A 26,658-nucleotide genomic window follows, 5' to 3' on the forward strand; every position below is an offset into this window, starting at 1 on the left:
CCACTGTTTGTTGTCAAGCCCTGGTTATCTCACAAAGTATGAGATACTAATAATGTGCTTAAAAAAAACCCTTAAAAAAGAATCAACTTTTGTTCATTGTGAATCAGTGACACCATGTAACCTAGTTTCTATTTTTCACTCAGTGTACAATTCAGCATTACTGTCTGGTCAAAGCCAAGAATGAATTACAATTTATTGAAATATACTGCACTAGAAAACAAAGTGCCAATCACTTTCTTACTTCTGGCAGTAAATAATTGAATGGTTGTGGATGGGTATCTTTTGGTGCAGTGAGAATTCCATCTCGTCTCTTTATTTACCACATAGATCTGCATCTGTTGTAGCAATATACTGTTAAATCTACATAAGACTGAACTTGTTTGCAGTAGCAGACATCTGTGAAAATGTCTCGGATGCAAAGGGTAATGAGAAAAAAATAAAATAAATAAACAGGAAAGAAGTTCACTATTTATCTGTTGAAACACAATCTTTAGTTTTCTTTATGCTGTGTTTGTTGTTATATTTAATCTCAGAAGGTTTAGTGGAAGTTACATGTTACATTCAGAGTGAAGACAGTAGAACTCACAGAATACAGCAAACATTTCTGTATCCTGTATTGTTTCTTTTCTGTAAAGAAATTGCTAAATCTCAAACTGTCTTCGTTACTTCTTACAACTTTTCTTAAGTTGGAATGACTGAAAATGAAGTTCATAAAATGGTGTCTATATGTGCCAAATAAAAATATGAAGCATGTTGTTAAAGTAAGTATCATTTTGAAATTCTGCTGCCGCAGTGCTTTGGTCGGCATTTGGCTCTGCACACCGTGTACCTCACTATGTTGACAACCACAGATGCCATTTGAGCATCATAGGGCATGTTTGCGCTTGTTTGTGAGTATTTTAAATGCTTCCCCTGATTGAGAATCCCACCGACTGTGAAATTACGTGCTGTGATTCGTTTTCTTAGTGCTAAAGGTGTGAAAGCAGCTGAAATTCATTGTGGGATCAGTGAAGTGTATGGAGAAAACATTATGAGTGATGGCATGGCATGGAAATAGGTGAGAGCTTTTAAAGATAGCCATATGAATGTGCATGATGAGGAACTAAGTCGGTGACCTTCACCTATTACCAATGATTTGTAGAAGAAAGTTGATCAAAAAGAGAGAACAGATGCTTCAGGATTTCAACATTAAGAGTTTCCTCAAGTGTCAAGAAGCATGCTTTGTGCAGTTGGTACAGAACATGTAAATTATCAAAAGTTGTAATACACTGAATACTGAAAATTTAACCACTTTGACTTTCACAAAACAGTACAGCAAGAAGGGTAAAGAGTTTTTAAGTCAATATGTCACTGTTTTTGGGACAGGGAGGGTGTGTTGCTCGTGTATTTTTTGTCTCATGGTGACACCATAAATTCTACGACTTTTTGTGAGAACTTTAAAAAACAGTGCTCTGCAATCCAAAACAAAAGACATGACATGCTGAGTAAGTGGATCTTTTGCTTTATGACAATATCCGTCCTCATGCGGCCATTCGAACTCAAGAGCTGATTGGATCATTTGGCTGGGAACAACTTGATCACTCTCCGTACAGCCCCAATCTGTTGCTCAGTGACTACCATGTGTTCCAGCATTTGAAGGAGCATGTGGTGGTCAGCATGATGACAATGATGAAGATGACAAAACAACCACGTTGTGATTGCCTATTTAGGTGGCAGATTTCTACAAGGATGGTATTCAAAATCCAATTGTACTATATGATAAGTGCCTTAATATTGGTGGGAATGATGTTGAAGAGTAGATTAAAAGTACAGCCATTCATGTAAAAGTCTGCTTGTTTTATTTTTATGTCAAAATGGTACTTACTTAAAAAAACACGCCTCGTGGAATGACAGAAACAGGCATGAAATAATAAATGACTTTTAACATTGATAATTATGAGAATATTTGAAATAATTTTTCCACTTGAGATTAAATGTCTGAGCATTTATTGACTCATGTTCATCACACATGTGAAATGTGTCTTAAGTTTTTGCATTTAAATTAGGCTTAGGTTCATGTACCTCATTTACATTTAATGATAGCTGCAGCAGATTGCACCCAATCCATATTCAGAATTATTCTTCCACTGCTTGTTTCTGAACAATTCAGTCTTTAAAAGTTGCTCACCAGTATCTCAAAAAGTAACTATGAGCATGACACGTTACCTTTTCAGAATCAGCCCAAGAGAGAAAATAAAATTAAGATTTCTCATGTGCATATAAAATAGCTCTTATAATGTTGTTAATTACAATTGTGACTTTCACCTTGTAAACCAATATTTGTTAGATCAATTATTTTCATTTTTTATTTTGTTATTTTACTTATTAGATAGTAAGTCCTTCTCGTTCAACTCATAGAAAGATGATGGAACCTGGGGGCCATTAGCCAGCTCTCATGTTGCTTCATAGTCAGTAGCGCACTAATGAAAAGTGGAATGTTGTACTCAGAAACAAGGAAACAAAATGGTAGTATTTAATTCTTATCAGCTATGGTAAATGTAAAATGTTATGTTAGTGCCAAGAAGAAATTAGAAATTTACTTTTTTGTATATATTCAAATGAAAAGACATTGTAATGAGCCATAGGAAATAAATAAATAAATAAATACAAATATCAATGACAAGACATAGAAAAAATAAAAAATCTTCCCAAACTATTCTATAAATGTGCTTACTCTCCTCATACCAGAGCAGTTTATTACACTTGAAGGTGCAAAGAACGTGCATTTCTAACACTGAGTCGAAGAGATTTTATTACGGATACATTCCCTATCCCACCTTGTTGCATGATAGCATCATAGACCTGATAATGTGTGACATCTGATTCTTCTGTCATATACTCAAACAGGCATTCAGAATCTGTTGTGTATGAGGCGGAACTATGGGTCTCATGGAAAAAGGGTGACCCGGCTGAGTCACGCAATTTGACTCTTAGTATGATAATGAGTTGTGGCCATTAATTGCACATGTTGATCATGTAGGCTGACGTGAGGATCAATGAACTATACTTGACGGGATGTATCTGGAACATCTTAGGTGATTAGAAAGTTAGTAGACAGGAATACAATTAAATACTTAGCTTTAATTCAGCATCAGCGGTGAACATCGATCTTGACTTTGTACAATAATTTTTACAAGTGCAGTTATAGACTGAACTGCGAATACTTCTTTGCAATTCTGATTGCTTCACACATATAGATCAATTGTCAATGCATAAACTGTATGTGGTGCCTGGCTAGATCGTAGCCACTGACTTAGCTGAAGGCTAAGCTAACTGGCGTATCTGCAAATGAGATCTCTGAAGCTATAACAAGTGAACCATTCCTATTAAAGTCGGCTGTAGAACTGGGCAGTGCACTAGCTTGTCTCGGAAGACCAGCCGAGTGGCAGCACTCGGTCTGCTAGCATCGACGGTGGAGATTTGCGGGTCCGATGTGTACTGACGGACCGTGGCTGATTTGAAGCCTACAACTTAGCAAGTGTGGTGCCTTGCCACAGAATCCATCCACACATGATAAAGTAGTTTATCCATTCGATACTGCCTCACAGCAGAATCAGTTCCAGTAAAGCTGCAACCAAGAATACTTGGAAGTGTTTGTCAATACGTAAGTCAATGGAGATTTTACAGATGAAACTCTCAAGTGACACTTTCTTCCCCTTGAAACTAAAACAATTTGGTTGTCTACATGTTTTTAACAATCTTCAAACAATGGAAGATCCAGGACAGAATAACGATAACATTAGGAAAAGATAGATTGCAGCTCATCATGTAGAGGAGATGTTAAGTTACAGAGAGGCACAACAAAAAGACTGCTGTGCATCTGAGCTTTCAGCCACAAGGCCTCCTTCTAAAGTAGAAAACCCACGGAGATTCACACAAGCATGACTCACGCACGACTGTCTTGGACTGTGTATAGCAACTGCACCTGATGGGAAAACAATACGAGGGTGCTGTGGATAAGAAGGAAACTGGGGCGGGTATGGAGGAGAGAGAGAGAGAGAGAGAGAGAGAGAGAGAGAGAGAGAGCAGGTTAGGGGTGAGGGAAGGCATAGTGCTGCTTGTGGGGCCATGGAGGGATGTGGTGGGGAAAGGATAGGGCTGAGGGTGCAACCAGGAGGTCAGAGAAGTAGATAAAGGGAAAAACGAATTGTGGGAAGTGCTGGGGTGAGAGCAGGGAAGTGATAGGTAAGTGAAGGACAGGAACTAGTGAAGGTTGAGGCCAGGAGGGTGTTGGGCAGCATGTTCAGCAACTGGGTAGTCCAGCTGTCTCTTGGCCACAGTTTGTCAGTGGCCATTCATGGAGACAGACAGCTTGTTGCCTGTCATGCCCTCATAGAAAGCAGTACAGTGGTTGCAACTTCGTAGCCTGCTTTCACAGTTGGCCCTGACTTTGATGGGATAGGAGATGACTGTGGCTGGACTGTCGTAGGTGGTGGTGGGATGGTGTATAGGAGAGATCTTGCATCTAGGTCTATTGCAGGGATATGAGTCATGAGGCAAAGGGTTCGGAGCAGGGCTGGAGTGGGGATGAACAAGGATATTGTGTAGGTTTGGTGCATGTTGAAATACCACTGGGGAAGGGGTAGGAAGGATATTGGGTAGGGTGTTCCTCATTTCAGAACATGGCAAGAGGTAGTTGTCACCTGGGCAGAGAATGTGATTCAATTGCTCCAGTCCTGAGTGTTTCTGAGTCATGAGGGGAGTGCTCTTTTGTGGCTAGACTGTGGGTCTGTGGGAGGTGGTAGGTGACTGGAAAGACGGGGCACAGGAGATCACGTTTCTGTACAAGGTTGGGTGGGTTGAGTAATTTTGATCTGTGAAGGCTTCAGTGAGACCCTTGGTATATTTGGAGAGGAGCTGTTCTTCACTGTAGGTGTGACGCCCGCAAATGGCTAGACTATATGAAAGGGTGGCAGCTGTCAAAGTGGAGGTATTGCTGGTATTTGGTAGGTTTGATGTGGATTTAAGTACTGATGTAGCCATCATTGAGGTGGAGGTCGACATCAAGGAAGATGGCTTGTTGGGTTGGGGACCAGATGAAGTGAATGGGAGAGAAGATGTTGAGGTTCTGGAGAAATGTAGCTAGGGTGCCTTCACAGTCAGTCCAGACCACAAAGGAGTCAATGGTGAATCTGAACCAGGTGAGGGGTTTGGGATTTTGTGGATGGTTAGGAACAGTTCCTCTAGACAGCCCATAAATAGGTTGACATAGAACGGTTCCACGTGGGTGCTCATTGCTGTGCCACAGATCTGTTTGTAGGTGATGCCTCCAAAGGAGAAGTAATCGTATGTGAGGATATATTTGGTGAAGGTGACCAGGGAGGAGATTGTAGGTTTGGAGTCAGTCGGGCATTAGGAAAGGCAGTATTCAATAGCAGCAAGGCCATGGTCATTAGGGATGTGGCATCAGTAGTGACAGGCAGTGCTCCATGTGCTAAAGGAAAAGGAACTGTGGTGAGTCGGTGGAAAAAATAGTTCATGTCTTTTATATAGGAGGATAGGTTAAGGATAATAGGCTGAAGGCACAGATACTATCTCAAGAATATAGATGACCAAGTAATGCCAGATCACAATAAGCAATGAAGCAAATAGTCACAAATTACTTGATTATATCTTCAAATCAGAATTGTTAATTAAGTTGCAGGGGCTTCCTCATAGCAGCCTGCTAAGCACCTCTTTAAAATGTCATGCCTTTTCTTTTGAATTTTTTGAAGATATGTGTAGACACAAACACAAGAACTGCCCCCCCCCCCCTTACACACACACACACACACACACACACACACACACACACACAGAGAGAGAGAGAGAGAGAGAGAGAGAGAGATATTTATCCTGTTAGATATATTATTACTTTTAAATATTATTTGCAGGACTACTTAGACAGTTTTGAAAAACTGCTGCATTTGGGTCTTAAAAATCAACAAGAAAGGGAAATCATACATGTTACTCTAGACTGTTGTCTTCAAGAAAAACGATATAACCCATACTATAGCCATCTGATTCAAAAGTTTTGTGATTTTGATAGAAAATATCAGGTAAGTTCATATAGCTTACAGGTATTAACATTTTAAATATATTTTTAGTTTATTCCCTTGCTATACAAACTTAGTTGGTTTTATTAAAACTAATATAAGTAACAGTTATCAAGACAGATATCAAGGAAATATCCTGATGAAGCTGTGCACGTATGTTGGTAGAAAATGGTTGCAACGTGATCACAATGTGACAACCATTGTGTATGTAAAAAAAAAGGGGGGGGGGGACAAGAAATAGAAATTACCACATAATGAAGAATCTTGTACAGTTTGGCACCAGTTTGAGTGTGTTATTGTGATTTTTAAAAGAATGTTTTGTGACATGTAACAACTAACAGAAGAGTGTATTGGGAAGGACAGGAACAGTATTTGAACAACTTTACTTTCCCCATCTGAGTCCAAATTGCAGTTTACACAAATTATACAGTTACATGTTCCTTGCCAATCATTTAGGCACATGCTTCATTTAAACATTATTTTGAAGGGGTAAGTAACTATAATGGCCATTTGTGTAAATATATGTATGCCAAGTTCTTCATACTCACAAGTTTCTTCATCTGCACTCTCAGTGCATCATATTTTGTTTTGCTGTACTTCTTATGGAATTATGAGGTTTCTGTCATTGTCAGACAGTATCTCCTATGTACAGTAACTTAGTAAGCAAATTGACTAATTAGGGCATCTATGGATTGTATGTAATAATCTCCATGTTTTTTATATTTAAAGATCTAGCATATAAGTCAGTGTGCTGCATTAATATTAGTACAGCAGCATCACGTGACAGAATGATTAACATGGCATTATAACAACTTTTATTTCTTTTAGACACAATCACAGTAGCAAAATTTTCATTGTGGCTAGTTTTTACCATCTCTAGGAACTACTTGAAAGAATTTTGAGGACGCTTGACACATAGCACTCACCCAAAGTAGAGGAAAGCTCTCTAGCTTAAGCATAAGCTACCCTCTCATCAGCATGCAAAGTGCATTCATTGTTGCCATGATATCCATATGCCATCACAAGCACTTAAGTCAAAGCACTGCTGTCTTGAAACATGTTAACAAAACTTTGTTTCGACAGAGTAGCTGAAAGCAGCTATGCCATGCCTGAATAGTTGGCTTAAGTGATAATTGTTTAATACTGTCACTTTCAGTTTCCTTTCCTCCCTCTGACGCATGACATAGTCACTCAACAGTGTGCAGGAGGATTGTGCTGCCAACACTGTGCCTGCAAGATCGTTGTGAACTTTGCTGTTGTAAAGAATTACATGACTGTATTTATTTATCTATATGTGAATAGATTTCATCATTCAAAACAGTGAAAAATTAACAGCTTAAAATTAATTCATGCACAATAGTTGACAGTGACTCTTCTTGTAATCTAATTACATTTGTTTTTCTCTTAAATAATTACTATTTCTGTGCATATTATAATACAGGACTTCTTAAATTAAGTAGCCTACTTTAATTCAAGTACTCCATTACCATCTAGAAAAACTTTTATTTTGTAAATAATTTTTTAGTTTCACTTTGAAAGAGAAGATAGTCTATTTTTATATGTTATTGTAATTTATTATATAATTTGATGACATTGTGCAATAAACTGCTGAATTTTAATTTTAATTTTTTCTGTCCAGATGCAAATTATAGACATTTCTAGTGTTCTAACCATATACTAAACAGTTTTTAACATAGTAGATTTTTTTTCCTTTCTTCTTCGTATTCTTCTTCATCATCATCATATGTAACACTAAAAAATATACGCACAAAGGACAGTTAAGATTTCCAGCATTTAAAAAGGTCAAATCAATGAGCCATGCTGCCTCACTGTGTATTGCATTTTTTCCCCAGCTTGAATATTTTTCCTAATTACTCCCCAAAAAATTATCTCTTAAATAAACAGAATGAGAATAAGTAAAATATACTGATCTGATACAGGAAATATTGCATATTGATGTAAGAATTCAGAAGGCAAAGGATGCTGTAGAGTTTCTGTTACTAAGTGTTTTTACATGCTGTTCCTACCCCCACAGTCAACATGCATTACAAGAAATTTTGTGCCTTCCACACACTGTATTACTTCATTATTTATTTTCAGTTGTTATAATCTGGTTTTCTGTCCATGCAGTATTAGCTTAATTACATTAATGTGAGTATTAGTGTCATGTAAAATAGGTAAAAGTAGTGTAAAAAGTATTCTTTTCTTATTTCACATACACACATAAATTTAGAACTAATTTTAGGCACAAGAATTGTACGAATAGAATAACATAAATTTCTTTTCCATTTGTTTCATTGTACCTAGTGTTAAAATCAGTCAGTCCTTTGCCATAAGTATGGATGTTGCTGCAGTTAAACATGGATTTTTTTTTATGAAAATGGTTGGTTATGCTTTCATTGAGATGACTGCAGTGAGAAAGAGAATGGGATGATCAGCAGGTCTCTTTCACGGAATTGGCCAAGTAGGTTATGCCAGAAAGACTGGAAAATTGAGGAACAGGAGGTGAATTTTTGTGCCCTTCAGACAGTTACAAAATGCAAAAGTTGCTGAAGGGCAGAAAAAGAGAAGGAGTGCTGGGAAAAGGTGGCAGCAAAGGGTGAATCAGGGAAAATTTTCTTAGCAAACTCAGTTTTACTTGCTATCAGAATTAGAGAACAAAGAGCCTTGTACAGGTGTTGAGAAATGTAGGGCGCATCAGAACAATGGTAAGACACTTAGTGATAAGTCAGGTGAAAATCAGAATAGGAAAAGAACAGTTCAGCTGCTAGGTAGCAGCCATGGGAGGGGTGCAAGCAGGCAGCTACAGGGAACATTACGTGCAGTGTGCCAGGTCACTGTTTTTTCAAATACCAAGTGCCAGTATTAGCCAGGTAACAAATAACTTAGGACAAATGCACAAAAATTCTAACAAAGATGATCCGGTGTTAATAGATGGTGGAGTTGGAAACAGCTTGGCTCAAAATGAAAAATATGGTAATAGGAGTGACAAAGTAGGAGCAGCTACTAAGCACACAACTGTGGGTTTTGTGGAGCCCTGACCAGCACTGGTTTTACTCAACTGTAAAGCGAGTAAACATGGACCTGAGGCGACTCCTTCAGAAGGATGCAAAATCTCATATTGGTAGTGTTCCAGTAGTTTGCATGAAGACGGGGATATACTTCACATAGCCTACACTTGAATGGGAGGAGTAAGGACAAGTTAGCAGGTCTATTAGCAGATAACATAAGGGGGCATCAGCACACAAAGGCAAATTCCTGTGGTTATTGTGGGTCAGGTGAGAAATCAGCATGTGAAATCAACTTATTTCATCACAATATTTGAGAGGTAAAAAATAAAACAGATGAATTGTTAATTTGTTTGCAAGATCCTAATAGGTGGAAAGAAATTAATGTCACTTGTCTGCCTGAATACCATATGACCCAGGCATAGAAAATCTTACTGTTAGTGGTTTAAGTTAACTGCACACTCATGTGGATTCAATATAGATAAAGGAAGGGTTGTCACATCCTTAATAAAGAGATATAAATACAGACATGTGGAAATAAGTAAATTCTATATAAATCAGGATACAGAAGTATGTACTTGTGAGTTACTATTGGAAAATATAATATTTGTGATTATTATTGGGATAATTGATAGGAAAACTGATGTAAGAGGGCCTTTTAGCCATTTGAAACTTGAAATCGGTCATAAATTTCCCTGCCCAGGTTGCTCAAAATAGTAGGACCATTATAGATAATGTATTCATTTCAACAAACAGAACTTGAAGAGACACATAACTTATCCAGTGGTAAACAGACTATTGGATCATCATGATGCACAGTTAATCACATTATATCTCTTAGCTCCATTTACAGTTCAGGAACTCTCTAAGTAAACAGTAAGGCTGATTAATGACAAAACTGCGGAAGATTTTAAATGAAGCTAAAAAATGTTGACTGGGGTGAAATTACAATGAGCCTTATTCTATCTCTAAATTCAGCATATTCCTTAATGAGTTTGTATTTATTTTTGAAGGTAGTTTTCCTATAAAGATATTTAAATGTAATAACAGCAAGTCATTAAAGAAACGTTTGATCACTGCAGGTATCTGAATCTCTTCACAATGAAGAAAGGACTTGTTCTGGCTATTTTGTACAATTAATAACTTAGGAATACTTTCTTATCATAAACAGCACCATAAAGTATTAAAAAAGTGGTAAAAAAAAGTCCAGGGGTGTGCACATCTTGTCTGAAATTAATAGATCGGATAACTAAATAAAATCAGTATGCCATATTGTTAAAAAATTCAGGGAAAGAAATTGTAGAAGATGACAGTGTTTATGTTAAAGAGAATGTGAGTGTTGTAAAAGACAGTTCACATGTAGCAGATGTTTTTAATAAATAGTTTTTAAAAATAGTTGAAAAAATTTGTGCAAATATTTCAGAAGAGAAAGGAAAAAAGTACACTGAAGAAACAATACAGAGGACATTTAGTGAATTAAAAATTAATCTCACTTTCATGTCAGAACTTACAGAAGATCACTGTGATTCTAAAAAGTAAAAGTTCATATGGAGTGGATATCATCTCCAACAAGATACTACGCAGTTGTGGCCTTATAATATGTAATGCTCTTAGTCTCTCATGTAACACTTCATTAACTCAAGGTGTTTTCCCAGAGAGATTGAAATATGCCACTGTTAGGCCCCTATACGAAAAGGGTGACTGCACAGACGTCAGTAACTATCATCCAGTGTCGCTCCTTACATCATTTTCTAAGATTTTTAAGAAGTTAATGTACTCCAGTGGTATCACCCATATGTGTAGTAATGGGATACTTAGAAAATCACAATTTGGATTTCAAAAGGCTATACTACTGAATCAGCTATTTATACATTTCCTGAACACATATAAATCTTTAAATGGCAAAAAAGTCACAAATTGGGATTTCTGTGACTTATCAAAAGCATTGGTTTGTGTCAGTCATAATATTCTATTAGAGCTATTAACAATATTAAACAATATTAGAGAAGGAAAGTTGCTACTCACCATATAGTGGAGATGCTGAGTCGCAGATAGGCATAACAAAAAGATTCACACAATTATAGCTTTCAGCAATAGACACACATACACACACGCACAAACACACTCACGCAAATGCAACTTGCACATACATCTGCAGTCTCAGATAACTGAAACCACACTACAAGCAGCAGCACCACTGCATGATGGGAGTGGCGACTGGATGGGGGTAAGGGTAAGGAGTGGGGAGGGGGAGGGGGAGGGATAGTACGGTGTGGGTGGCAGACAGTGAAGTGCTGTAGTTTAGATGGTGGGCAGGAGAGAAAGCGTGTGTGTGTGTGTGGGGGGGGGGGGGGGGGTTAGTAGTGGAAAGAAGGGAAATAAAAACAAATTAAAAGACTGGGTGTGGCAGTGAAATGACGGCTCTGTAGTGCTGGAATGGGAACAGGGAAGGGGCTGGATGGATGAGGACAGTGACTAACGAAGATTGAGGCCAGGAGGGTTACAGGAACGTAGGATGTGTTGCAGGGAAAGTTCCCACCTGGGCAGTTCACAAAAGCTGGTTTTGGTGGGAAGGATCCATATGGCACAGGCTGTGAAGCAGTCATTGAAATGAGAGACGTCATGTTTGGCAGCGTGTTCAGCAACAGGGTGGTCCACTTGTTTTTTGGCCACAGTTTGTCAGTGACCATTCATGTGGACAGACACCTTGTTGGTTGTCATGCCTATATAGTGGTTGCAGCTTAGCTTGTAAATCACATGACTGGTTTCATGGGTAACCCTGCCGATGATGGGATAGGTGATGTTAGTGACCGTACTGGAGTAGGTGGTGGTAGGAGGATGTATGGGGCACGTTTTGTGGGGTATGGGCCATGAGGTAAGGGATTGGGAGCAGGGGTTGTGTAAGGATGGACGAGTATATTCTGTAGGTTTGGTGGACAGCGGAATACCACTGTTGGCCGGCTGGGAAGGATAGTTGGCAGGACATTTCTCATTTCAGGGCATGACTAAAGGTAATCGAAACCCTGGCGGAGAATGTAACTCAGTTGCTCCAGTCCTGGATGGTAGTGAGTTACAAGGGGAATGCTCCTCTGTGGCCAGACTGTGGGACTTCGGGAGGTGGTGAGAGACTGGAAAGATAAGGCAAGGGAGATTTGTTTTTGTACAAGGTTGTGAGGAAAATTACGGTCAGTGAAGGCTTCAATGAGACCCTTGGTATATTTTGAGAAGGACTGCATGTCACTGCAGAAGCGATGACCACAGGTGGCCAGGCTGTACGGAAGGGACTTCTTGGTATGGAATGGGTGGCAGCTGTCGAAGTGGGAGGTATTGCTGGTGGTTAGTAGATTTGATATGGACGGGGCTACTGATGTAGCCATCTCTGAGGTGGAGGTCAACATCTAGGAAGGTGGCTTGTTGGGTGGTGTAGGACCAGGTGAAGCAAACGGGCGAGAAGTTGTTGAGGTTCTGAAGGAATGTGGATAGGGTGTCCTCACCTTCAATCCATATAGCAAAGATGTCATCAGTGAATCTGAACCAGGTGAGGGCTTTAGGATTCTGGGTATTTGGGAAGGATTCCTCTAGATGGTTGGCATAGGATGGTGCTATGTGGGTGACCATCACCGTACCCTGGATTTGTTTGTAGGTAATGCCTTCAAAGGAGAAGTAATTGTGGGTGAGGATAGAGTTGGTCATGGCGACTAGGAAGGAGGTTGTTGGTTTGGAATCCATAGGGCATCTGGAAAGGTAGTGTTCAATAGCAGTAAGGCCATGAGCATTAGGAATGTTAGTGTACAGGTAGGTGGCATCAATAGTAATGAGCAGGGCACCGTGCGGTAAAGTGACAGGAACTGTGGAGAGTCGGTGGAGGAAATGTTTGGTATCTTTTATATAGGAGGATAGGTTCTGGGTAATAGGTTGAAGGTGTTGGTCTACGAGAGCAGAGATTCTCTCACTGGGTGCACAGTAACCAGCCACAATGGGTCGTCCTGGGTAGTTGGGTTTATGGACTTCAGGAAGAATGTAGAAGGTGGGAGTGCGGGGAGTGGTAGGGGCAAGTAGAGAGATGGACTCTGGGAGAGGTTCTGGGCTGGGCCTAAGGATTTGAGTAGTGACTGGAGATCCTGCTGGATTACTGGAATTGAGTCACTGTGGCAAGTTTTGTAGGTGGAAGTATCTGACAGCTGATGGAGTCCTTCCGCCAGGTAATCCTTGCGGTTCAAAACAACGGTGGTGGAGCCTTTGTCTGCAGGTAGGATTGTAAGTTCGGGATCAGTTTTTAGGTGGTGGACTGCGGTTCTTTATGCGGATGTAAGGTTAGTTTGCATGTTGAGTGATTTGGGGAATGATGGTGAGGCAAGGTTCGAGGTTAATAAATTCTGGAAAGTTAACAGGGGGTGGTTTGGTGGCAGTGGGGGTGGATCACAGTTGGATAGAGGAGTTAACGCAAGGTTCAGTATTGGTCATTGGTTGACTCTGATTGGTTGGGTTGGTGGCGAAAAAGTGTTTCCACTGTAGGGACTGGGAGAAGGAGAAGGAGAGAAGGTCTTTAACAAGTCCTGCATGATTGAATTTGGGAGTGGGGCAAAAGATGAGGCTTTTGGAAAGGACTGATATTTCTGTGGGACTAAGGCTTCTGGAGGAAAGTTTCATGACTGTGTTGCGGGTCTGTTTAGGTTCTAGGTTCTATGTTGAGGTGGGAGGGAGTTTTGGAGGGTGGGGTAAGTGTAGTAGGTCTGCGAGACAGGGTTTGTCACCTAGGAGGGGATGTGGGGGAGGTTTGGAGGTTGTTGTAGAGGTGGTGGACAGTGGTACTCCGAGGCGGGAATAGGAAGTGAGCAGGATGGAGAGCTTTTTGAGGTGGCGTTGTGTACATTGCTCAAGTTCCTGCAGGGCAAGAGTTTCAGTGTGTATTATGGGTTCCAGGAATTTGGGATTACACAACAGGAGAATTTTGCGGATGGAGAGAAGGTACTGCAAGGAGGACTGGGCTCGGTTGATATGGTTTTGCAGGACTATGTTGGTGAGGGCTTAGGATTGGTGGAATTTGAACAGGTGAAGGTCATTGTGGAAGGAGGGGTGGCAACCAGAGATGGGTAATTTGATGGTAAGGCCATTAGGGGGTATTTCATGAGCCAAGCAACAATGCAGGAACAGTATGTGGGAGTGGGATCTGGCTAGGGATAAGGAGACTTTTCTGTATTGACTCAGATGGAAGGAGCAAGGATCCAAGGTGGTGCAAAAAATGTGAAAAATTGCGTAAAAAAATAGAATTACATGCTAAAATAACGCAAAATACACCCAAATACATGTGAAAAATCAGAGAAAGGACAAAATGGATGCTGCACAAGGAGAAAAAAACGAGGTGAAATCTGGTGAGGACAACGATAGCATCTGCGCTATATGGTGAGTAGCAACTTTCCTTCTCTAATACTGTTACATTCCATCCTGGATTTTCCATTGTTTTATTAGAGAAATTAAATTTTTATGGAATATGTAGTTCAGCGAATGCCTGGTTTAAGTCTTAATTAAGAAATAATACAAAGAGCTTGGGAAGAACAAGCAACTAATGGGTGCTAATACCTGGACAACAGACAAGATGCTATGTGTGCTTGGTGTGTCGTAACCATACGCCAAGGCATGACTAACCAGCCTAAATCTTGGAGAATTGTGTTTCTGGAAACTCTGTCTATTTGCAAGCCTAATCCTTTCATAGGAAATATAATTTTGAAATATGAGTTTATTGTCATATCTGAGCTAAGCTTACTGGGCCTTGAAATTTTAAAAACACTACATGACATATTTGTTTTAGGTGGAGTAAAGATAATATTAGTGTTTGGGTATCCTCACAGATGGTAAACATGTAGTACGGGTGCTTGACCACTAGACCCACACATTTGTTTTAATACATTATAAGAGGAGTTTATTATGTTGTAAAGTATCATAAGGTGTGTACTGTCCTGTGAAATAAACATAATTCTAATCGCTGTTTTTTTACACTGTATTGGTACTTACTTCCTGGTTGATTTTGGTACGTTAATGATTTGGTGAACATTTACAGCAGAGGTACTTGTTATTCTGTAGCCTTTTCCACAATGTTGCTCCTTTAAAAGTTGTAAAGTTCTACTTTTAGATGTCCTTGATTTTACTATATCGGTTATTCATTATCTTTTAAGTTTAAAAAAATAAAAACTTTAGTTTATAAAAATAGAAGTTATGTAATTTATATGTTTATTTATTATTATTGTTTATTGATATCTTACCTTTCTCTCATCTACTAAGAATATAAATTATATTTGATACAGATGATAACTCAGTGTGCAGTGTGGGATAAACTAAAAGAATTAAGCAGACTGTCACAGTTTCAAGTGCCAAACCTAGCACAGCTGCTTATTCATCTCTTCATCAACAAAGGCTTGGCTCTTTCAACCTTGAAGGTACGTCAGAAAAAATGAAAGGGATTGACTTAGCAGTTTATATTTTTGATGTTGTTTGCTGAATTTGCATGAAGAGTATAGTTGACAAAATGCTTTTTATTCAGAAAGTGTCCTCAGAATTTGACATCTATAAAGGTTTGATTTACCAAGCAAGTGCTGGAAGTAATGAAATTTGTACTAAAATTATATGAAGAAACAAGAAACATTAATTGTTCATATACAATCAAGTTCAATATCAGATAACTTAACAAACATTTGCTAAAATGTTATACCAGTTTTGTAAATGAAAAACACTGTATTGCCTACATTCTGCAGATTTAATGTTTTGTTAATTGGTTTTCAGTTTCCAACGCCACCATCAGACTCTAACAATTAAACTCTGATGATGGCCTTGTAAAGCGAAAACCAGTGAGCAAAATAAATTCTGTACAATATACAAAATATTGTGTTTTACATTTACAATTATGTTACTCTTCCAAAAAGAAATGGAAAAATCTGTTAACATTATCCCAGTCTGGTCACTCTGGGGAAGGTCTCTCATCATTTTTCTAGATAATCTTAAATTCCAGTGTTGTGTATAAACTAAAGGTGTTTTTGACTCCTTCCATGCCTTCATATTGTGTGAGCAAATGTTCTGTATTTAATATTGTCCTGGGATAAAAAAAAAATGAATGCCAAGAAAGATAACATTTTTCAGGCGAAACCTTGCAATCAATGCCTGCTGCTTTCTTGGCCATTATAGTTTACTTTTCAACTTCCTCCATTGTTCAGACTTACAATAGTCATCCAATCTCTGATAAGAGAGATTCAAGCTACATGTAATTTGTTCTGAATAAGTTCAGTCTTTTCTGTAAGCACAATGCATATTGCATTCACTTAACTCAGAACAAGATACTCCCCTGGCAAATAAACTTTTAAATAACTGTGTGTTTTGAGCTGTCATTGCCAGGAAAGCTAATAGATCCAATAAATGCAATAATGATCTCCTCCATATCTAGTAATTCTCCATCTTTAGTCAATTTTCATATAGTTCTTAATTAACACAAGATTAAGGCAGTTTGAATATGTCAAAACTGCAGTTGCTACAAGAAATTTGACTGATAAGAAGACAGGATATTTACTGGTAAATAAATACATATGATGACAAGGATGGAATAAGGCATAAGACAGATCAGGGCACTTTCTGCTGCCTACATTACATAAATTTGTTATTAATTTATTGAACTTTTTACCATAAACTGTTTTAGATAATGATACAAAAATCTGATGTCAAACATGATTCATTACTGTAAGTTTCATTTCAGGTAATTAACTTTGGTGAGGTGAATAAGGCAACTGTGCACCTTCTACGTCAGATTCTGTTGGGAATCTTACTCCATGAATCACAGGACAACATGCAGGAAGTATTTTGCCGTGTGTCATTGTCACCAAAGCTCCAAATGTTTCGAGAAAGCATGAGAATTTTTATAAAACATTTTGTGCTGAGAAATTCAATGTCTCTACCAACATCACAGTTAACTCTTTTGAATCAACGAGCTGAAGTAGTTGACAGAATCTTATCTACAAATATGTCAAAAAGAAGACCCACTTAATTTTTAGCAACAGATGTACATAGTTTTGATAAATGAATTATTTATAAGCTTTTTGTAATATATTTTCATAAGAGTACATAATAAAGTACAATATTATCAGTGTCGCTCTCAACCTCTGCATTTTACCAATGTGTATGTTCATGTAAAAAAATGTAAGTAAATATTAGTTGTCCCCTACTTTAGATGCATGACTCAGAAAATCATTTATCAAACATATTTAATGAAATAAATGTGTCAGTCCCTGTATCATCACGATTTGTGGGACGGAGAACGAAAAGGGACCTCTTGTTGGAGAAGTAAAATTTTCACTACGGGCAAAAATGTTTGATAATGTCTAAAATATCTATTCTCATTTTTGTATATTGCAGTAATTTTAATTCATTCTGTACAGAGTCATATCATTCTGTACACACTCGCATTGATTGGAAATTTTTTTAATGCAACAGGACTCAATAACTTCCGGGCTGACAGGCCATAGTCAATGTGTAAACTCTCCCCTGACGTTTCGTCTTTGACTGCAGGAGACATCCTCCAAGATAAAGTGGCGAACTGCAAAGTGAACTTGAGGAAGCGCTGATTATGTAGGCAGTACAGAGGACGCCACTGTCCATCATGTGGCGTTGGCTATGGTATTGTCTCTGGTAATGCCAACATTCTTGATTCAAAGTAATCAATCGTCATGTCTTCGGTGCGACGCTGACATCAAAATTTTATCCAGTTTAACATCTTCCTCTTTCCTGATAAAATCTGTGACCATACTAATGAACAGAAGAAAAACCTTGCCGTTGGGCAGCTGTTGTTTGTCGTTGCTCCTGATTCTCTGTATAGAGCGAAGAATGATTACCTTCCTGGTAAACATGTTCTGCTGTGGCCAATTTATCCATGTGACCCAGGTGGCAATTCCTCTTATGTTCAACAAGACGGCTGTTAACACTTCTCTTTGTGGTACTGACAAACCTGTCCACAACTACAAGAAATTTTACGTAATCCCGGTGTAGCCAAAGGATGTCATGCATCTTTTGCTGGCGTTAAATATTCTTTTATTTTCCTGGTGGGTCTGAAAACAGTTTCCACCTCATACTTGGTTAACAATTTCCCAATGTGATCTGTGACCATACTAATGAACAGAAGAAAAACCTTGCCGTTGGGCAGCTGTTGTTTGTCGTTGCTCCTGATTCTCGGTCCAGAGCGAAGCGCTCTATTCATCTCCTTGCTGGAATAACCTTTCTTCACGAAAGTCGACCTTAGATGTTCAGTTTCATCTTTTAAATAAACAGTTTCACAAATTTTGTACCCAGGTTTTATTACACCTCTTTTTTTTTTCTAGGGTGATGGTCTGAATCTTTATGCAGGTAACAATCTGTATGTGCGGCCTTTCTATACAGCTTATGACCCAGTGTTCTGTCCCGTTGTTTAATCACAGACACATCCAGAAAATTCAGTTGCCCATTACTCTCCTTCTTCATAGTAAATTGGATTTTCGGATTAATGTTGTTTAGATGTGTCAGAAAAACATCCAACTCCTCTGCTCCATGTGTCCATATTACGGAAGTGTCATTGACATAGCGATACCATATGGCTGGTCTCTTACTGGTAGTCTGCAATACCCATTGTTCAAAAGTCTCCATAAACAAGTTAGCCACTGCAGGACTAAGAGGACTGCCCATAGCCGTTCCGTCCACCTGTTCCAAAGTCATTATTGATTGAAAGCAGGTTGTGGTGAGTGTCGGAATAATGCCACAATATCAAAACTAATGAGGATATCATCTTGGCCCACGCTCATTTCCTCTAACTTGTCAATGAAATGAGTCGAATTTTTAATATGACTGTCAGTCCTACCAACATAAGGTTGCAGCAGTGAGGCAAGGTGTCTAGCTAACTCATGCATGGGTGGGACCGCCTACAGGGCTGACAAGTGTCCTCAATACATCGACTACGGCCTATCAGCCCAGAAGTTTTACTTAAAGACAATACAGGCTATGTAACCCTACACTGTATGATCAGGACTCAATAATATTAAAAGCAATCAATGTCAGTCTTCTGAAAAAGGGCCTCGTGCCATTATGGGGAAGTAACTTTGGCCCAACAAGAAGCCCTTTTCTAAATCTCACATCTGTTTATGAAATTCTGCACAAAATTAGTATCACCTAAATTTTATAGGTATTTTAAGGAGCTCAAAGTAGCTTTGTGTAAAAGAAGACTGTTTTGTGAATACAATAATGCCAAACAAGACAAGTGGTCCCTTTCATATGAGAACTGTAAATGCCTACAGATGTTATCAGTTTGCAGTTGGCGGCCCTAAAATCCCAGCCTTGCTGACATTACTGTAGCAATAAAAACCTGCATCTACAACAGATGTTGATTCCGCTGTTGCTACTAGAAATGAAAAAGGTGAAGCTGCTGTGAATACATGTAACTGGCTAAATATCTTGAAGAATAGTATTGGTAACAAAGTACTTAACATAACTAAATATTTCCAGCTATGTGCAGTTAGGAGGTTAGATGGAGGGCAGAAGTAGAAAGACTGCCCTACCCTCTCTCCACCTCTTCCCTGCTCACTCCCATAGGCAGAACTGTACCGTCCCTCATCCTATCCTGCTACCCCTCCCCCTCCCCGCTCCAGCCTCTTCCCTCGTCCCCACCACCTGGCTGCCTCTTCCATCATGCGCTGCTGCTCACAATCTGGCTTCAGCTGCCAGAGACTGTGGTTGTGTGTGAGTGTGTTCGTTTTGTGTGTGTGTGTGTGTGTGTGTGTGTGTGTGAGGGGGGGACTTATTTTTGACATAGGCCTTGTTGGCCGAAAACTCACTTCCTGACAGTCTTTTTGTTGTGCTTAACTGCGACACAGCATCTCTGCTATATGGTGAGTAACAACTATCCTTTTCATGATATTCTTACATTCCATCCTGGATTTTCCATTATTTACATACATATAATTACTTATATAGTAGTGTGGCCTGTTTTCTTTGGCACCAGCTACCTAAATTCTCCTTCCTGCCTTTACCAAGGCATTTACTGACATCATTACCTGAAAAAGAAACTTGATAACAACTTGTAAACTAAGAAAGTAGTCACTCCATGGCTTACTAACGTATCATTTTTCTTCTAACAGGCATATCTCTTTACTTTAAGTACGTGGATGTGTAAATTTATCAACTCCTTTTTAATTCTTAAAACCAATCCTTCTTTCATAAGAGTGCAAATATTCAGAGCATGTCCATCATTTTGGTTTACCTTTTTCAGTCCTTCCATATTCATACTATGATTACACGTGCAATTAATAAGTGTTGTTGTAGATGGCCACAACCTCAGTATCTTTTGTAATTTATTCAGAGTGTGACCGTACTGCTACAATTATTCTTTGTTTCGTTGTATATAGAATATCCAGGATGGAATGTAACAATATTATGAAAAGGGTAGTTGCTACTTACCATATAGGCTTCAATTGCCAGAGACCGGTCATATGTGTGTGAGTTCCAATTGTGTGTGTGTGTCATCTATGTTTGACAAAGGCCTTAATTGGTTGAAAGCTTATTTTGTGAGAGTCTTGCTATCCTTTTCATAATATTGTTTCATTGTATATAGATACTGCCCTTGTATATAGATATTGTCCTTATAGTATTTTACTGTGTAAATTCGTGTATACTTTAAATAGTAATGTAGTGTATAAGGTTTCTGTAGTTAGTCATTCTTTCTCTCTGTGTGCAAATTTCCCTTTATTTTAAACCCCATTACTGTACTAGTTTTGTCCTTATAGTGTAGACACCTTCATTTTAATAATAATTAACAATTATTAAAATCTCCAGAATGTAGCTAATTTGGTGGCTAGATACCAAATTTGCGTTGCATCCAGCATGCAAAGGGGAAAGTGGCGTATTGGATTAAACTGTTCCTTTGCAAACATTAAGGTTGCTGACCTATACTGAACTCCTACTATCTATGCCTGCACATCGTCTCCCTCTTGTATTGCTACTTCACGTATTTACATCTCAAGTGCATTATCACATTGTTGGCACCATATGTTACTACAGTTTACCTTGCTTCCATTTAAAATCATATAAATAAATTAAAAAATTTCTCTTACAACTAAGCAAACAGTTGTTGTTGTTGTTGTTGTTGTTGTTGTGGTCTTCAGTCCTGAGACTGGTTTGATGCAGCTCTCCATGGTACTCTATCCTGTGCAAGCTGCTTCATCTCCCAGTACCTACTGCAGCCTACATCCTTCTGCATCTGCTTAGTGAATTCATCTCTTGGTCTCCCTCTACGATTTTTACCCTCCACGCTGCCCTCCAGTACTAAATTGGTGATCCCTTGATGCCTCAGAACATGTCCTACCAACCGATTCCTTCTTCTAGTCAAGTTGTGCCACAAACTCCTCTTCTCCCCAATTCTATTCAATACCCACCCATCTAATCTTCAGCATTCTTCTGTAGCACCACATTTTGAAAGCTTCTATTCTCTTCTTGTCTTGTTTCACTTCCATACATGGCTACACTCCATACAAATACTTTCAGAAACGACTTCCTGACACTTAAATCAATAATCGATGTTAACAAATTTCTCTTCTTCAGTAACGCTTTCCTTGCCACTGCCAGTCTATATTTTATATCCTCTCTAATTCGGAGCGTGGAATGTCAGATCCCTTAATTGGGCAGGTAGGTTAGAAAATTTAAAAAGGGAAATGGATAGGCTAAAGTTAGATATAGTGGGAATTTGTGAAGTTCGGTGGCAGGAGGTACAAGACTTTTGGTCAGGTGAATACAGGGTTATAAATACAAAATCAAATAGGGGTAATGCAGGAGTAGGTTTAATAATGAATAAAAAAATAGGAGTGCGGGTTAGCTACTACAAACAGCGTAGTGAACGCATTATTGTGGCCAAGATAGATACGAAGCCCACGCCTACTACAATAGTACAAGTTTATATGCCAACTAGCTCTGCAGATGATGAAGAAATTGATGAAATGTATGATGAGATAAAAGAAATTATTCAGGTAGTGAACGGAGACGAAAATTTAATAGTCATGGGTGACTGGAATTCGAGAGTAGGAAAAGGAAGAGAAGGAAACGTAGTAGGTGAAAATGGACTGGGGCTAAGAAATGAAAGAGGAAGCCGCCTGGTAGAATTTTGCACAGAGCATAACTTAACCATAGCTAACACTTGGTTCAAGAATCATGAAAGAAGGTTGTATACGTGGAAGAACCCTGGAGATACTAAAAGGTTTCAGATAGATTATATAATGACAGACAGAGATTTAGGAACCAGATTTTAAATTGTAAGACATTTCCAGGGGCAGATGTGGACTCTGACCACAATCTATTGGTTATGAACTGTAGATTAAAACTGAAGAAACTGCAAAAAGGTGTGAATTTAAGGAGATGGGACCTGGACAAACTGAAAGAACCAGAGGTTGTACAGAGCTTCAGGGAGAGCATAAGGTAATAATTGACAGGAATGGGGGAAAGAAATACAGTAGAAGAAGACTGGGTAGCTTTGAGGAATAAAATAGTGATGGCAGCAGAGGATCAAGTAGGTAAAAAGACGAGGGCTAGTAGAAATCCTTGGGTAACAAAAGAGATACTGAATTTAATTGATGAAAGGAGAAAATACAAAAATGCAGTAAGTGAAGCAGGCAAAAAGGAATACAAACGTCTCAAAAATGAGATCGACAGGAAGTGCAAAATGGCTAAGCAGGGATGGCTAGAGGACAAATGTGAGGATGTAGAGGCTTATCTCACGAGGGGTAAGATAGATACTGCCTACAGAAAAATTAAAGAGACCTTTGGAGAAAAGAGAACCACTTGTATGAATATCAAGAGCTCAGATGGAAACCCAGTTCTAAGCAAAGAAGGGAAAGCAGAAAGGTGGAAGGAGTAAATAGAGGGTCTATACAGGGGCGATGTTCTTAAGGACAATATTATGGAAAGGGAAGAGGAGGTAGATGAAGATGAAATGGGAGATATGATACTGCATGAAGAGTTTGACAGAGCACTAAAGACCTAAATCGAAACAAGGCCCCGGGAGTAGACAACATTCCATTAGAACTACTGACAGCCTTGGGAGAGCCAGTCCTGACAAAACTCTACCATCTGGTGACCAAGATGTATGAGACAGGCGAAATCCCCTCAGACTTCAAGAAGAATATAATAATTCCAATCCCAAAAAAAGCAGGTGTTGACAGATGTGAAAATTACAGAACTATCAGTTTAATAATCACAGCTGCAAAATACTAATGCGAATTCTTTACAGACGAACAGAAAAACTGGTAGAAGTCGACCTCGGGGAAGATCAGTTTGGATTCCGTAGAAATGTTGGAACACGTGAGGAAATACTGACCCTACGACTTATCTTAGAAGAAAGATTAAGGAAAGCCAAACCTACGTTTCTAGAATTTGTAGGCTTAGAGAAAGCATTTGACATTGTTGACTGGAATACTCTCTTTCAAATTCTGAAGGTGGCAGGGGTAAAATACATGGAGCGAAAGGCTATTTACAATTTGTACAGAAAGTAGTTGGCAGTTATAAGAGTCGAGGGACATGAAAGGGAAGCAGTGGTTGAGAAGGGAGTGACAGGGTTGTAGCCTCTCCCCGATGTTATTCAATCTGTACATTGAGCAAGCAGTACAGGAAACAAAAGAAAAGTTCGGAGTAGCCATTAAAATCCATGGAGAAGAAATAAAACCCTTGAGGTTCGCCGATGACATTGTAATTCTGTCAGAGACAGCAAAGGACTTGGAAGAGCAGTTGAACGGAATGGACAGTGTCTTGAAAGGAGGGTATAAGATGAACATCAACAAAAGCAAAACGAGGATAATGGAATGTAGTCGATGCTGAGGGAATTAGATTAGGAAATGACACACTTAAAGTAGTAAAGGAGTTTTGCTATTTGGGGAGCAAAATAACTGATGATGGTCGAATTAGAGAGGATATAAAATATAGACTGGCAATGGCAAGGAAAGCGTTACTGAAGAAGAGAAATTTGTTAACATCGAGTATTGATTTAAGTGTCAGGAAGTCGTTTCTGAAAGTATTTGTATGGAGTGTAGCCATGTATGGAAGTGAAACAAGACAAGAAGAGAATAGAAGCTTTCAAAATGTGGTGCTACAGAAGAATGCTGAAGATTAGATGGGTGGGTATTGAATAGAATTGGGGAGAAGAGGAGTTTGTGGCACAACTTGACTAGAAGAAGGAATCGGTTGGTAGGACATGTTCTGAGGCATCAAGGGATCACCAATTTAGTACTGGAGGGCAGCGTGGAGGGTAAAAATTGTAGAGGGAGACCAAGAGATGAATATACTAAGCAGATTCAGAAGGATGTAAGCTGCAGTAGGTACTGGGAGATGAAGAAGCTTGCACAGGATAGAGTAGCATGGAGAGCTGCATCAAACCAGTCTCAGGATTGAAGAGTGGGGTAAAAGTAAGATAAAATAATAAAACAAAAACTTGTGCAACTATAGGTGCCACAAAACACAAACAAAAGTGTAAGTTTTCATAGCCAGCATATTAACTGATATATGAATTTCTCCTTGTTAATGACAGATAAAAGAAGTAAGATGGGAAGTTTAGGAACCAATCACTGAAACCGGTGTAGTGAGGTCAGTAGCTTGCCAGCAAAAACAAAGTTTGAAACGTATTGTGGGACTGGAAGCTGTAACTGGAGTAAGTGCAGAAATGGTTCTCAGTCAGTTGCTAATATGAAAGGTCAGAAAATTACTGTGGAGGAAAGGAAGCACGGCACAATTGTTGTTCTATGGTAGTAGGTCGCAAATATTATTTATGAAACAATTGCAACTAGCAACATTCATACCAGTTATATGGTAAGGTTTAGAACACATTACTAAATTGATGCAGAGGGGCCAATAGCGTGCTCACAGGAAACACACCCATGCAAGTAACACGCAAGATGCACCATGAGGACAGAAGCAATAAGTGAAGTAAGTAGAGAAACAATCCCTAGTCAGCAGGCAAAATGAAGGGTCAAAAATAACTATAGAGGAAAAGAAACATGGGAATAGTTATATACTTAAGTTATAGTGAAATAACTCGTTCAGGAATGTATACAAAGTCATAAATGTGCTTTGTAAAGTAATTGTAACTAGTGACATTCATACTAACTGTATGAAATAAGTACAATAGATTTGACCAACTGACATTAAATGACTGAATGGGCTTGTTAACTGTAAACAAAACTTTTAACTATAAGGTAAAACACCTGTCACTATAAAAATAAATGTGTATAGCTTGTATATGGCTAACCATGCTTAGCAAAAAGTATCTGAAACAAGGAATGGCTAACTACTTGGTAATGTTAGTGGCTAACCACTTATGGCTAAAAATGAATCACTACTTCAATGTAGATGACTAGCAACCTGTTACTGTAGATTATGTCACATGCCTGCTGAAAGACAATGAAAGTGATAACATATGATTTTGCTCCTGATTTCTGGTATGCCATGTGGTTTTTGAAGTTTGGGATTTGTTTCTATTCTCCAAGTTGATGTTCTAATTGAGGTTCTACCCTATTTAGTCGGACTTTAGAGAATAACTTGAATGTTATGGTTATGAGTGAGATCCCTCTGTAGTTGTTGTGGTCTGTTTTGGACCCTTTTTTATGGAGTGGGTGGGTGAGAGCCATCTTTCATTCAGCTGGGATTCTTTCATTCGTCTAGATTTCTTCAAAGATGTTTTGGCGATAGTCTATGGCATTTTTGTTGACATTTTTCCAAAGCTGAGCTGTAACTTTTTTAATTTTTTTTCTAGAGGCTTTATAGTTTTTGAGGTTCGGAATGACTGTAGTTCCTCAGTGAAGGGTGGTTTTTTTCTATGGGTTCTTCACAGTTTGGAAAATTTTTGAAATATTCTGCCAATATCCCTGTTTTTGTCTTGGAACTGTAGGGTCAATGAGCTGTATTTGGTTATTTTTGTTAAAAGGTATTGTACAAGTTCCTTCTGTTGTTTTTGATGATGTCTTCATTGATCTGAAAGAGGAGCTGGTCTTCTTCGGCTTTTTTATTCTTTTGGTATTCTTGCTCATTAATTTTCTTATATTTATCAAGTTTTGTCCACCAGCCATGTTTTTTGTCTTATGCTATGGGAGCTAATTGTTCAGCTTTACTTATCAGGCTTTCTTTTATTTGGTCCCAGTTTTGGTTTTTTGCATTTCTTTGTTTTGAAGGGAAAATCCTTGGAGTTTATTATCTTTTCTGAACTGTATTCACCTTTTTGGGATGATTTTGAGTTTTATTTTATAAAGGTAGTGATCAGAATCTAGGTTAGCTCCTCTGAGGACTTTGACATTTTATGTTTCTTTGTGGAACATTAGTTTGATTGCCATATGATCAAATTGGAATTCACCTAGGTATGGATTTGGTGAGACCCACATTTTCTGTTTGCAAGGTAACTTTTTAAAGGCTGTGGCTTTTGCAATCATGTTGTGTGCTTTGCACAAATCTATCAATCTGATGCCATTTTTGTTACTTCTCTTATGAGCTGGGTACTTTACAACATTTTTTTGTGTTTTTCTCCTTTCCTATTAGGGCACTGAAGTCCC

General features: G+C 38.7%; 1 protein-coding gene across 1 annotated transcript in view; it reads left to right on the top strand.

The window, feature by feature from the left end:
• Nucleotides 1–17,202, top strand: part of LOC126236169 (nucleolar MIF4G domain-containing protein 1) — a 131,789-nt gene extending 114,587 nt beyond the window's left edge. The window contains exons 9-11 of the mRNA XM_049945265.1: nt 5,913–6,077; nt 15,385–15,516; nt 16,821–17,202. Of these exons, the coding sequence (XP_049801222.1) occupies nt 5,913–6,077; nt 15,385–15,516; nt 16,821–17,108 (585 nt within the window). The 3' untranslated portion in view covers nt 17,109–17,202. The remainder of the gene's footprint in view (nt 1–5,912; nt 6,078–15,384; nt 15,517–16,820) is intronic.
• The last annotated feature ends 9,456 nt before the right edge of the window (nt 17,203–26,658 follow it).

This window comes from Schistocerca nitens, chromosome 2, assembly GCF_023898315.1.
Source record: "Schistocerca nitens isolate TAMUIC-IGC-003100 chromosome 2, iqSchNite1.1, whole genome shotgun sequence".
Classification (NCBI taxonomy): domain Eukaryota; kingdom Metazoa; phylum Arthropoda; class Insecta; order Orthoptera; family Acrididae; genus Schistocerca; species Schistocerca nitens.